Genomic DNA, 13,938 nt, shown 5'->3' on the forward strand with positions numbered 1-13,938 from the left:
AGGACTAAACTGCAGACATCAGGTGGTTTTTTTAGAGTTGTTTTCATGACTTTGGTACCTTCAGTAGTGTAAATTTGTGATGATCACTTGTATATTTATGATGCTGTCATTGAAATCACTGAGGGATAGATGCACACCCTGGGGGTTGTTATTTTGTGTATTTCTATATAGGCTGTTCCCCTGCATTTGTACACCAATGCTCTGTTCAGAAGAGGGATTTCAAACACCTGGGTTTAAAATTGTTCCACACAGCCAGTGAATGCCTTTTTCTTGCCACAATATTTTACCCCTTGGCCTGTGTCTCTCTTAGGATAAATTATGTATTTCCTTTGCAGGGAGCAATTCTTGCCTATAATCTCCTGAATCATGCTAAGCAGTCCCTTCCATTTCTTTATCTGAGAGGTGGAAGCTTTTTACCTTTTTTCTTTCTTTTTTTTTTTTTTTTGATTGAGCTCCCTCAACCTTAATGTTCTCATTGGTTTGTCATATAGGAGTTCCATTTTGTGGGAATTCTCTGGATTTTCTCCATTTTAAAGGTTGTCATACAGTAGTGCCTTGCAATGTTCATGTTATAATGTAAGTTACATCAATCCTCCTAGATTGTAAGTTACAATCCTCCTAGAGAAGCCTGATTTCCTGGCACCTATTAAACACACCTGAGGAAAAAAGGTTGCCTTTCTTGGCCACACTTAAAAACTTGATGCTTTCTGGGTCGGTCACCAGTGCCTGATGGGGTAGGGGGAGATCCAGGAGTGCTGTCCAAGAAAGAAAGGACTACCCAGGCCTTTGAAAGGCTTTTTACAAGACCAGACTTGTGCAAGTTCCTTTTTTAAAGTGGACCATGGCTTAGGCACTCTGCTTTTCATTAGTTTGTATTTGCTTCACTGAAAATGCCGCCTGAGGAAGATGCGAAGCCGTTGGCATTTTGCTCTGTTCAGTGCTTCCTTTATTTTTCAGCTGTGCTGTTCCATAGATGTGCAATTTGCCCTTTCTTTGAGGTTTTTGTATCTTTGTGGCATGGAAAAATTTCTGATTGAAGGGATGGTAGGCAGAAACCTCTCTGAATTATTATGTGCTTTAAGGCAAGAGCAGGGAACACCAAGAGCTGCAGATGTCCTTTGGAAAGGGAGGTCAGAGCTTAGGAGGGCAGGAATAGGGAAAGTGTCCATCAAACACACTCAACTAGAATGTTGGGAGAAATCCCAGATGTCCTGTTTTCACATTTTTGACAGAGTAAAGTGAAAACACAGAGATTTGACTAGTATTCTAAATGGGAATTGCCTGATTATAAAATGAGAAATAAGAAATTCTCCTCTCTGTTGAGGGACAGCACAGCCCATGCTGAACTTGGATCCTATTTTGAGGTTAAAAATGAGAATAGCAGCTACTAGATTCATTTGTTGGTTTGGGAAAGGCAGCAGTGCTGTCCCTGCAATGCATTAGGATGCTCAGTAATGTTATTACTGATTTCCCTCCATTTCATTAATACTGGACAACTTGAAGTCAAAGCCCTTTCCTTTCTCTTCACTGTAATTTTGTGGCAATGCCTGTATCCCTGCTGACCTGGCCGGTGTTTTCATGTAATTCCAACATCAGGCCAGTGCACTGACTGTATTTTATATTGGCAGATGGCTTCTAAAAAGAAAAGACAGAACAATCCTTAGGCCTCACCCAGTTACTGGGGATTTATTATTTATATTCTTGGTGAGTTCATCAGAATTTAGAGATGCAATTACAGTTCACCTTCAGACTAAGCATCATCTTTATGTTAAGTACTCCTTGAACTGCAGGAAGCAGTATAAAATAAGCTGCATTTGTTTTCCCTTTAAATCTTCCTTCATTTCCCTGTAAAGCACTGACAAGTCTGAAACCTTCAGCTTCCATAAAAGAAGCAGCAGACTTTGATTAAACAGCTGCTCCCGTTATCTGATTTAATGTTGACAATGTACTGAATGTTCCTGTGGTGCAGAAGGTTTCCAAAGCAATGTGCTGACTTGTGAGCTTGCATTTAGAAATTGCCTTCATCCTTCAGAGGAATGCAGTGAATCATTGGAGGGGATGAAAAACTGCAGCAGCTGAGTGGCACGTGGTAGCAGCAGGCACAGAAGCTGAAGGGGACATTATCTGCAGAGGGAATGTCAGGAGGAGATGTAGGAAGAATTTAGGTGTCCAAGGCTGGCACTGCAGAAATACTACTCTTACTTTATAAGCCGTGACTGAAAAGTAAAGGGCTGATTCATTCTTTCTCTGCCTTTGCATTATTTATACCAAACAAGTAGAAAATAACTCCCATTTTGTGGCATTTTGCACTCTCTTTGCACTAGAACAAACAAATACAAACTAATATTCCTGAGAATCCCACAAGATAGCTCATGTGGGTTCTCTGAGAAACCTTTCCATTTTGTGTCTCATCAGGGTTTGCTGGCATGTGATCCCTCATGAGATGATGCATATTTGGAGAGCCAGTGTAGTATCTTGTTAAAAAAACAGCTTTTGCAGACATTAAGGCTGTTGGTGCCTGGGAATTCAGTTCCTGCAGTCCAGCTAGCTCTCACCAACACCTTTGCCCATGAATAACTCTCTGTCTACAGATCTGTTTTCTGGCCTAGCCACACTGATGAAAAATGTGTGCACTCAGGTGCAGCTGAGAACAGTGAAATGGCTTTGTCTTGTCCTAACTTGGGCTAAAATTTCAGGTTTCTGAAGGATGTGCAGCTGTGTGGCAATTTAAAATAAGTACAGAGTATGGTGCATAATGGGGAAGGCTAATGATTCTCTTGTCACCTCTTATCCCTAAGAACCTCAAGGTTTATCTAGATATGCTGCTTGTCAGATAAGCAGAAAGATGGTAATCCCTTAGTCCAAAAAAAAAAAAAATACTGCTATTGGGATCAATTTAATCTTTCATGTGTCTCTTAGTGTGTTTAGTTTATGTCAGACAATTTCTGCTCGTATGTAAGCACTGGGCACATCAGAGGCAGAAGAATCTCTAGGAAAACAAGAGGCCATGGTAGCAAAGATATTTCCAAACTCGGTGTTATGGGTGAGTAGGCAACAGAGGGGAAACACCCCAAAAACACAGAGCTACTGAAAAATCAGCTGGTCCATCCTCCTGCCCCAAGGCAGGTTCAGCTGTTCCCTGCCTTTTCTGTCACTGCTTGCTTAGACAGCTCTTAAAGGTGTCCAAAGGTGGTGTGATGTGTCCTTTGCATCCCTCAGTAATCTCTCCCAGTATTAGGTGTTCCTGTCACTAGACTTGTTACTTTGGAGGTGTGATTATCCTTTGGAATCTAGATTATACCTCTTCAGATCCCACAGCCTTTCTAGTCTATTGATTCTTTCTACCTTTTGTGTTGTCACCTTTTTTTGGACTTAACAGTTTCTATTAATTCAGCTGAAATGGCTCAAATATAATAATGCTGTGCAGAAATATGTCTTGGAAAGAGCTGTGGCTCATATTAGTAGGAAAAAAAGGGCTGGAAAGATGGCTTGAGAGGCCAGCCGGCTGCATACATGTTCAGTGCAGCAAAACTGCTGGTGGCACTCAACAGCTTCAGCAGTGGGGCTTACTGAGATGCCCCATCCTTCCATCCCAAAAGCAGGTCCCCCACTGGACTCCTCTGACAGGAGCAGAGTGACAGTAGACAAGGAGCTGCAAAGGAAGAGGAGGAGGAGCAAGAATGTGTCCAATTCTCCTCCTCTCTGCAAGTCCTTTGTAGAACCATCTGGCTTGAGTGTAATGCTGCACAGGCTTTCCTGCTCTGTACTCTGCCCTCCTGCTCTTTAGCTCCTGTTTTGGTCCTACAGGCAGTCCTCAAGGTCAAGTAGCAAGTGGTTGCAGGAAATATGGACATAGAGGAATTTCGATGGCTGTCCAAGGAAATGAGTGGTGGCAGAGAAGATTCATTAATCTCTTCAGAGCAATGCATTTACCCCCTATATTTTTGTTCTGTTTCTCCTGGGAGGGAACAAGTGAATGGACTATTTTATCATGTCACCCGTGTCCTCCCAGTCAGGAATTCTCTTTTGTGCCAGTTGCATTGATTGATGTAATCAGACTGGCTGCTAATCAAAGCGATCTCAGCAGCCTAATTCTGTCCCTGATCTCTCTCTGTTTGTGCTTCAAGGTCTTTGACAGGGTCCGAGAAGATTGCCCTAATTTCCACGAGAAGATTAAGCCTATTAATGCTGAACTCACTCAGCCCAAGCTGGCCATCAGTGCTGAAGACGAGGAAGAGCTTCTGACCCGGGTCAATGTTGTCTTCCACTGTGCAGCCACAGTTCGCTTTGACGAACCCCTCAAGTACGTCCTGCTTCCCTGTGTTTGCTGAGCGTGATCCAGGATGCACCATGGCACTGCTCAGAGCATCCCCTCGCATGTCTGCAGTGCTAATTCCCCACTTCCATGTTCATGCTCCACATGGTTCTGCACTGAACATGCAGGGGGAGTGCCCCGAAAATGTCGTGTGCGTGTGCACATCAAACTGTCTTGGCACATTCCCATGGGAACAGAGGGAAGAACTGCAGGATTGGCTTGTAATACTGTAAGGGAGTTAAGTATGACCTAAAACTGGGGTGGGGAAGAGGGTGGTTTAGGTCAACAGGGAGATGTTTTAGCAGAGCTGGAGACAGCTTGAAGTGAAATTGTGTCTGTCTCTAAAGTTGGTGGTGTTAATGGCCTTTCTTTGTCACTGGGTAGCTGGAGAAGGAAATGAGCTGTGGTTTGAGAAAACAGCCCATCACAACCTTTAAAACACCCAGCTCTCACTGTAATTAAGTGTTTACAATAAGTGCTCAGTTTCTGAAGGAGTTCCCTTGGGAGTGCCTGTCCAGGCAGGCTTTTCCCATTAAGAAAAACCAGCAGAAATAAGCCCCTGAAACAAGATTAGATCTGTAAGTGCTTCTGTGCAGATTGTCCAGTTCAACAAACCAAGGTGGATGATCTGCATTGCCAGATCCTCACAGTTCTTTTGAAAAACATTAAATCTGCGATAGTAGAAAACACAATTCATGATATCAATCTTTATTTGCTCATAGGCTAAATAGATATCCACTATGTCAACCGTAAATGTCTGCTTTTTAGAACAACTAATTAGAGAAACACCAGAAAGGAAGCAGCTCTTGATGTAATCTTGAGCCAATACATAAGTAGCCGTAAATGTTCTTAAATCAATGCACAAATGAACCCACTTTAAAAATAAGTCTCAGTGGCATGAAACATCAAAGGGAAACCACATTTTTAATAAGGAGGATAGCTAGTAAGAAGTTTAAAAGGTCATCAGCTTTCAGGCAGTGTAGAAACTATTTAAGGACTGACTGTATGTGATCGGTCAAAATCTCTCTAACAGAACAAGGAAAATGATGATTAGAAGGCAAAATATGAGAAGTTCTTCAAATCAAATTATTCCTGAGTGAATAATAAAATATATCAGATGGGTAAAAGTTTTAACAAGTTAAATGTGAAAGCACAATATTGCTGCTTAGTTAAGAATTTCGAGCAGCAACTTGATGATTACACAAATAAAATTATTTTTTCAACATGGCAGAAGCTCAAAGATTACAACAGAATATGTAAAGCCAATAGATAAGGAAGGGGCAAAAGCATTGCTGTGAAGATACTGGAAAAGCAGCAATGGAGACACTAAATGAATTCTTGGCATCAACATGCAGCACATTTAGGGAATTCTCCAGATGGAACTCTGGAGGGCAGAAATCTCAGAAGTTGTGTTACACTGAAATATTAATAGATGCTGTTTTAATAGAAATAGAAAAAAATAAAGGATGACAAAACAAATAACAAACCACCAGGGTTAGATGATATTTCCTTTGAAGGCTAAAGGAGCTCTGAGCAACTCAGCAGAAATCTGTGCTAGGCCCAAATTATGAGGACAGTTCTCATCACCACTTCTCAGAAGGGATGCAGTCAAACAGAAGTGTGCATGGAAAGGTAACTCTTGTCTGAAGGGTAGCTCAGTAGAAGTATTCATCCTGCTAGAAGGGCAGGAGGAAATAGAAATCTACAGAAAATGCTATTCTTTAATAGCAGCATGTAATGAGAAAAGTATCTCTAGGTTTAGATACTGTGATGCAGATACAGATCCTACTCTAGCTGATGTTTTCATTCCTTTGGACTATTTACAATTTCTCTTCAACATAATTAAGGTTTTTTAGTGTACACTGTGCTTGGTGGCATAATTCCTATCATTGTACATGTCTTTGAAAGCTTCTACTCCTGGGCTGAGCAGATTGCATATTCCTGAGCCTTTTCCCTTCGTGCAGGAAAGTGGTTTTTTGACAGTACAAAGCATGCAACAGAGTCTGCTGGCTGAGATCTGTTGCAGATTGTCTCTAGGACAACTTCTAGCTATGCTGGGTGCTTGAAGGTCAGCCTTGCTAACCAGGGTATTCTTTCTCTTATGCTTATTAGTTCTTGTCTCCATTCCTTGGGAATTTAGGCTGTTATCTCTAATCGTGTCTTCTTTGATTATGAATAGCTTCAAACTGAATGAGAGTGGGTTTAGATTAAATATTAGGAGGAAATTCCTTACTGTAAGGGTCCTGAGGCCCTGGCACAGGTTGCCCAGAGAAGCTGTGGCTGCCCCATCCCTGGAAGTGTCCAAGGCCAGGTTGGATGGAGTTCTGAGCAACCTCGTTTGGTGGAAGGTGTCCCTGTCCATGGCTGGATAATCGTTAAGGTCCCTTCCAAGCCAGGCCATTCTTTGAGGCTATGAATCTGTTTTTCTGGGCCCGAGGACCCTTTCTCGCTTTCTGAAACCATGTGTTCATCTGATTTAGCAGTGGTCCCTCCAGAGAACACTGAGTGGGTACCATAGGAACCACAGTGCCTCAATGGTTAGAAATACATGTTCCAGGGAGGGGTGGCCAATGTGTCACATTTAGAGATGGTATTGAAGAGTTACTTGTAACCCTTCAAAATGAGTAAAAATATTTGAGAGACATTCAGTGTTCAGAACAGTTAATCCAACAGGATTGCTCTGAAAGTTGGTTTCACACTTGCATTTCACTGACACTTTCTGCTCCACCATGTCCCCTGCCCTTCCCTGCCTTCCCTTTCCATGATGAGGTTTGGCTAAGACTCAGCCTTCATACATTCTTCCCAGTGAAATGCCTTTTGCTTGTTTTCTCTGCGTTCCTTAGACATGCCCTGCAGCTGAACGTGATGGGCACGCAGCGGCTCCTCGAGCTGGCCCGGCAGATGCGGAACCTCGAGGCCTTCATCCACATCTCCACTGCCTATGCAAACTGCGTCCGGAAATGCATCGAGGAGATCATCTACCCACCCCCAGCCGAGCCCCAGAAGCTCTTTGATTTAGTAGAGTAAGTAAGAACTGCATTGCCCCTTCCAGTGTTGGCTTCCCTTCATCCTGTGGTAGACCTGGGAGCTGTTCACAGAACGGGGTGGGATTTCTGTTCAGAGTTGCTGTTACTGCTGTTTGTGTTCTTTTAAAGACACTGATTTCATGAGAGTCCAGTATTAAGTTCTGCAGCAGTGTATTTTCTGCCAGGAGTGGAGTTGCTGGTTTCTGTAACACTCAGTTCCGCTGCTGCCTTAGGAAGAACTCATTTTGTTCATATGCCTTATTTCTTTCCTCTCTTCAGCTTTCCAATGTTGTTTCCACTTCTTTCAGAAATCCTGTGGTATGTAGCTGTAGTTATATGGGGATGAGTAAGAAACATGCTTTTTTAGACAGTTGGATGTGAATCATTTAGGTTGGAAAAGACCTCTAAGATGACCAAGTCCAAACTTTGACTGATCACCACCTTGTCAACTAAACCAGAGCACTGAGTGCCACGTCCTGTTCGGTTTTGAACAGTTACAGGGTTGGTGACTCCACCATGTCCCTGGGCAGCCCCTTCCAATGCCTGACCACCTTTTCAGTGAAGAAAATCTTTCTGATTTCCACCTGAACCTCTCCTGGCACAGAATGAGGCTATGTCCTCTCAACGCAGACAGGAATACAGGGCTCTGATGAAACAACAAAGAAAGCTTGGTTAACTGAATTTACTAAAACAAAGAGTAATTAGAAAGAATAACAAAATCAGCTGATAAAGGCCTCAGGTAACATTCTCCTTAGGAGAATTTTCCTACAACTGTTAATGTGTTTTTATTCATTTGCTAGTGGTTAATATAAGCAACTGATCTGTGAACTATTAACCCAAAGAGCTGGTATAAAATCTTTCATCTTCTTGATTTAGGGTAATGGAAGATGAAAGCAATTAATGCCCACTAAGAGAACTGCTGATTTTTTATTTAAAAAAAAAAAAAAGTTTGTCTTAAGAAACAATTTAACTGTCTAAACACTACTCCAGAAAAGTTAGTACAAACTGGTATTTTCTGTTTGAATTTCTCTAGTAGCTCATATTCTTGGATATGTTTACTTCCAGCTAGTAGTCATCAATCATTTATCATTTATTCAGTAAGTGGAGCATGATAAAAACTTGAGAAATGTCTTAGTGCATTAACGCAATGGGCTGCCTGGCCCAATATCTTGCCCTCAAGAGTGTCACTGGGAGATGCTATTTAGGGTAACTGCACCAGCCTGGATACTCTTTTCTGTTCCCCTCACAGAAACCTGAAGAGTCTCAGCCTTTTTACTGTTTCCTCATGTGCTGATGGATGTGTCTTTGTGGTGATTTTAGTTGTCCTTCCTCTCTACCTGTTCTTTAAGTCTACTCCCTCCCTGAGGTGTGGGGGTCAGACAGAACTTCATGCAGTACTCAAGGTGTGGTCACTCAAAGTTCTATTTAAGTAGCTTCCAAATTACACCGCTGGTCTCATTCTCAGTACCTGATGATGTGCAGCATTTCATTGATTTTTTTTTTTTTTTTTTTTTGTCTGCTGCTACTCACTGACATGGAGATTTCAGAGCTGTCAGCTGTGATTCAAGAGCTTTTGCTGAGCTACAGTTGCCAGTTCTGAGCTCAGCAAACTCTAACACCCGTTCTGATAGACTGCTTTTCCCTAAAAGTGAAGCTGCTCTGTCACCTTTTTGCCCACTGACTCAGTTTTATAATGTCCTTTGGAGTTCATCACTGTCAAGACTCCATTTCACTGTCCCAAAAAGCTTACCATCACTTGCAACTCTGAAAACAATTAGTGTTGATGGCTCAAATTGAAAAAAAGACTGCAGCACAGTCTGTACAGTCACAGATTGCTAATCAGAAGTGTGGAGAAGGGCCTGGCCACCTCAGGGGTTGTTACTTCAGCTGCTTCATATAAAACACTAAGAATTTATGTATCATAGCTTGAAAATGCAGCAGAGGGGATGATACTTGAGATGCACCTTTAATATTTGCCATCTAAGTGAAAGAAATAGTGTGTGGATATCAGGGTACAGAAGGTTTCAGAGAGAGGGGAGTAACAGGTAACAGGTATCAGAATTTTACCTTCAAAGGGGGAGGGAGGGGAAGCAGACAAGGAAATACAAACTGCCTTCAAAAATGGGGAGAAATGCAGGTTATGTTTTGCATCAGCCAGCTGTGGATGATTCTGTTCACAACCAACCCTTGTCTTAAAGTGCTGCTCTGCAAATGCTTTAAGAGGGATAATCAAACAACTGGACACAATAACATTTAACAGTGCTTTTGGCCATGCACTTGATATATGCTTATGATTACTTATTCACCTGAAATCTCAAGGAGGACTCCCAGCTGTTTCTTTTTCTGTTCTTATCCTCCTGTTACATCTTCCTGTTTCAGTATTCTGATATTTAACCTGCAAGTAAACCCTGAGGCTTAAGCTGTGTAAACCAAAAGTCACACTTCTAAGTGCTGCCAGGCCAATAGGGGAAACATATAATCTGCTGCATCAAGCATGGTTTGCCTTAATCTGAAGCTGAAGGAAATCAGCTTTGAAGGGTGTGCTGAGGTAAGGAACACAGCACACGGCGAAGCCTCAGCTGAAGCTGCAGTTTGGTTGCTGCAGAAAATAGAGATTCATCATTGCTTACAAGAAAGGTTCTTACTAATGCAAAGCCATTAACACAAAAAGTTGTGTTTTCCTGTAGCAGAGTAATTTAGTGCATATAATGGAGAAGTTATTAATTGTTTAATTTGCATCATTCGCTAGGAAGGGGCAACTGCAGCAGTGAGCAGAAGCAGCAGCTTTTGTGAGTTAGCATTCCAGAATCTTCCAAGTAGGTCACAGAGCAGTTGTCCTTGCTGAACTGTCAGCGCAGCTCCCCTGATGGGAATGTTGGTCAATCAAATCACCTGGCAGGCTGTACCCTTGGGACAGGTCCTTAGGTAATACAGAGACCTCTCTGGAAGGATGAGGGCGTGGGGAAATTGCCTCTGTACTTCTACACCTGGCTTTGCTTTGTGAGAATGCAAACCTGCATCCCCTATTATGAAAAGAAAAAAAAACAAAAGAGAAGGGGAAAAAAGCTTGCACACAGCTTAACCCAAGTTCCCAAATGAACTTAGTCTTCCTCCAGGCTCTGCAGAAATAACCCTCTCCTTTTGGTAGGCTCGTAATTAGCTACAGATTCAAACAACAGCAGTTTAGCTGAGACCCTGAGGTTCAATGGCTGCCTAAGCAGGCTTTGCAAATTATGTCAATATTATGTGCTGCTTGAAACCTCTGCATAGTTCGTATTTTATGTTTAAATGTTTTCTTCTGCCTTGTTTCTGCAGCTTTGGACCAGACTTGCAAAGGAAGGTGTTTGTGCCTCCATAGGGCTTTTTTATTTAAAGAAAAAAATTCTATATACTACAAATTGTCAGATTTTTAATGCATTCTAAAACTGAGAGATTTGCTGCATCCAGCCCTCTCCTGTGAATCAGTGTTTTCTCACACAACAATTTTCCATCTGTGCCCAATGAGAGCCATCTGAAAAGTGCTGTGCCACCTGAGCCACCAGGTCTTTGCAGGGTTGACAGGATCAAGCAATTCCTCAGGTGTGAGTCAGCATCATATTTCTCTCCCCTTGACCTCTGCCTTGTTCTGAAATGCAAGACAGGGAGGGGGTGAAGTGAGGATCTGCAGGAAGCAGTATCCTTGCAGTGCCCCCAGGAAGAATCCCCACGTTCAGACTGAGCTGTAAGTCTGTTGACTTAATTACAAATTGGATCATAGGAGCTAATCTTCGATTCCGTGGTGTAACGCCAGGCTGCTGAGAGCCTGTCAGGGACTGGCAGTGGTGTGCGAGGGCTCTGGAAGCACAGCCAGTTCCTGTCAAAATGAAAGAGGGAGGGGGTGAAGTGAGGATCTGCAGGAAGCAGTATCCTTGCAGTGCCCCCAGGAAGAATCCCCACGTTCAGACTGAGCTGTAAGTCTGTTGACTTAATTACAAATTGGATCATAGGAGCTAATCTTCGATTCCGTGGTGTAACGCCAGGCTGCTGAGAGCCTGTCAGGGACTGGCAGTGGTGTGCGAGGGCTCTGGAAGCACAGCCAGTTCCTGTCCTTCAGACAGAGCTGCTGGCAGGACCTGTGAGGTCCTGTTGCTGTGCCAGGGAAGAGCCTTTGGGCTTTAGGCCCTTCCTGCAGCTCCATGGTGGGTAAGGGCTTCTTTTTGAAAGCTATCTGCATAACTGCTTCTGGTGGATTAGGTACTTGAATACCTTAAAAATAAAAAACAACTTGGCAGAGGTCTTTGGGGTTTTTTTGGTGGTTTGGTTTTGGTTGGTTTTTTTAAAGCACCAACAGTTTCCTGTGTGAACAAACTTGTGAAAAGCCTGCTAGAAGGAGCATCTAACACTGTAAATGATGGAAATCCACTGCTGGAATAATATCCCTGTAGGATGTTGTTCCAGCTTTTGAGACCTTTGTATTGTTACATGACTTGCTAACTCAAGGTTACCCAGAATATCCAGGACCATGTTTGGGAGTATACAGGGACTGTGTTGGCTGAGGATGAGCACTGCCTAGTGGGATTCCAGGCTCTGGACCATGGCAATATTTATGTAACAGATTGCAGTGAAGCATTAACCATGCAAGAGATTGCTCTAAAGTGAGTTTGCAGAGGTACCTGAATTGGAGCCAGGCATTTTAGCATGAAGCTCACCAGGGTTTATTTTGCACCTCGAAGACAAAAGTAACCTTCTCCCACAGAGCTGTTATAAATCCAAACCTTAAATAGCTTTGACTGGCTTATCCTCTGTTTCAGGTGAGGATTCCTGTCTCACTGGTTTGCTTTGTCCGAGTCTTTTTCTCTCCCTGCACAGTGGATGATGATGTTCTCCTTGTTTCTTGTAGGTGGTTGGATGAATCCATCATTCAAGACATCACACCCAAGCTGCTTGGGGAGTGGCCCAACACTTACACCTACACCAAAGCCTTGTCAGAGTACCTGATTCAGCAAGAGAAAGGAAACTTGAACATTGCTATCATCAGGCCATCCATCGTGGGAGCCAGCTGGCATGAGCCTTTCCCAGTAAGCATGAATACACAATTCCCTACTGAGAGCCTTTGGATGCAGTTGGAGCTGTGGTAGTCAGGAGCCTGTCCCTCCTTGTAGCAGTGTCTTGAGAAACTGGTGTCCAGTTCATAGGAAAGTGTGTGGAAGAGGTGGAGAACCTGTGCTGGAGTAGAACAGAAAGCCTTCTTCAGCATCTTCAGGAAGAATTCCTGTGTAAAGACCACATTTAAGCAATAATAACAAGAGTTGGGATGGTTACAGTGCAAAATGCTGGGCTTGCACCTGATTGTCCATTCAGGCACACCAGGGGAGTTTCTGTGCTCAAAACATGGGATCTGAGGGTCAGTCATACTCTGGTGCATTCTGGTTAAAGTAAAAATGTCAGGCACTCAGTAATTAAATGCAGCTGTACTTTGCAGTGAGATAATTCATTAAGCTAAATATACTGGTAGGAATAATGTGCCCTAATATTGCAGCCAAATTGGAAAGGCAACACAAAGTCACCTTTGGCTTTCGTGCAGCCTGAAGTGTGCCAGAGATGGCTGAGATACAGCCAAGGCTCTGGGCCAAGATCCCCATCTTGGAAAGAGAAAGAGCTCTGTTTGGTGTCACAACTTGTTCCAGGTCAAACAGCTCATCACTGCTCTGAACTCCAGCTCCCACAAGTGGCAGATTCCCTCACCTGAAGTAGGATGGGATTCAAAAGGAGTGGTGTGGTTTGGTTTGGTTTTGGGTTTTTTTTCTTTCTTGCTGTAGAAATTAGTTGGAGTGATCAAATCACTCTCGGTGACAGCTGCATGTTGTCTGTCAAGGGTAAATATCACTCCAGCTGTTTTCAGCAAGTGTGGCAGCACTGAGGCACTGTGGTGTTTAAAGCCAGATTTTATCCCTGAGGCCAGGGAATAGGAAAGAAGTGGTTTCTAAGAACAAACTTAGATTCTGTTGTTGACGAGTAAATTGCAGGCAGTGCATCCCCTGGTACTGGCTGGCGTCCTGGCAGCTGTCCCAGATGGGCTGGCATCCATCTAAACTGGTGTTTCCTTCCTTCTTTGTGTACACCACACCACTGTCATCATTTCAAAGCCTGTGTAAGCAACGTATCATTGAAGGGAACACTAATGATTCTTCTTTTCTACAGGGTTGGATTGACAACTTCAATGGGACCAGCGGAATATTTATTGCGGTACGTCTGGTTACTATTTAAGCTCCCCTTAAAGCAGAGTGAGTTACTAGAGTAGCAATTCTGATGTTACTCTACAGCCCCCCTTAGAAACTGTGTGCAGTAAAGGGCCACAGGAGTTTTCTAAGTCTGGGAGAAAGATGTCACACACTTGCCACGCACCTGTCAGCTGGTAGGATCCAGAGGATGGTCGGTTTGTGCTGACCTCAGAAAAGGACACTGTGAGAGTATTCCTGTTGCTGGTTCACTAAATGTGAATTGCAGTTTCTAAAAACTCTGAAAACAAACTAAAGGTTTGGACACATTTGGCCAAATTTTCAAAGAAAAGGCAGAAGATGTATCCTTGAAATGGGGGTAATTCATGGGTGTCACAGC

At 43.1% G+C, this 13,938-nt stretch overlaps 1 protein-coding gene across 1 annotated transcript in view; it reads left to right on the forward strand.

Moving 5' to 3' along the window:
• LOC103619962 (fatty acyl-CoA reductase 1-like) overlaps positions 1-13,938 on the forward strand; it is a 91,574-nt gene that overhangs the window by 58,047 nt on the left and 19,589 nt on the right. Inside the window, exons 3-6 of the mRNA XM_017740584.1 lie at positions 4,128-4,303; positions 7,159-7,338; positions 12,221-12,398; positions 13,522-13,566. Coding sequence (XP_017596073.1) covers positions 4,128-4,303; positions 7,159-7,338; positions 12,221-12,398; positions 13,522-13,566 — 579 coding nt within the window. The remainder of the gene's footprint in view (positions 1-4,127; positions 4,304-7,158; positions 7,339-12,220; positions 12,399-13,521; positions 13,567-13,938) is intronic.

Source organism: Corvus brachyrhynchos, unplaced genomic scaffold (genome assembly GCF_000691975.1).
Source record: "Corvus brachyrhynchos isolate BGI_N302 unplaced genomic scaffold, ASM69197v1 scaffold317, whole genome shotgun sequence".
In the NCBI taxonomy this organism is placed as follows: Eukaryota; Metazoa; Chordata; class Aves; order Passeriformes; family Corvidae; genus Corvus; species Corvus brachyrhynchos.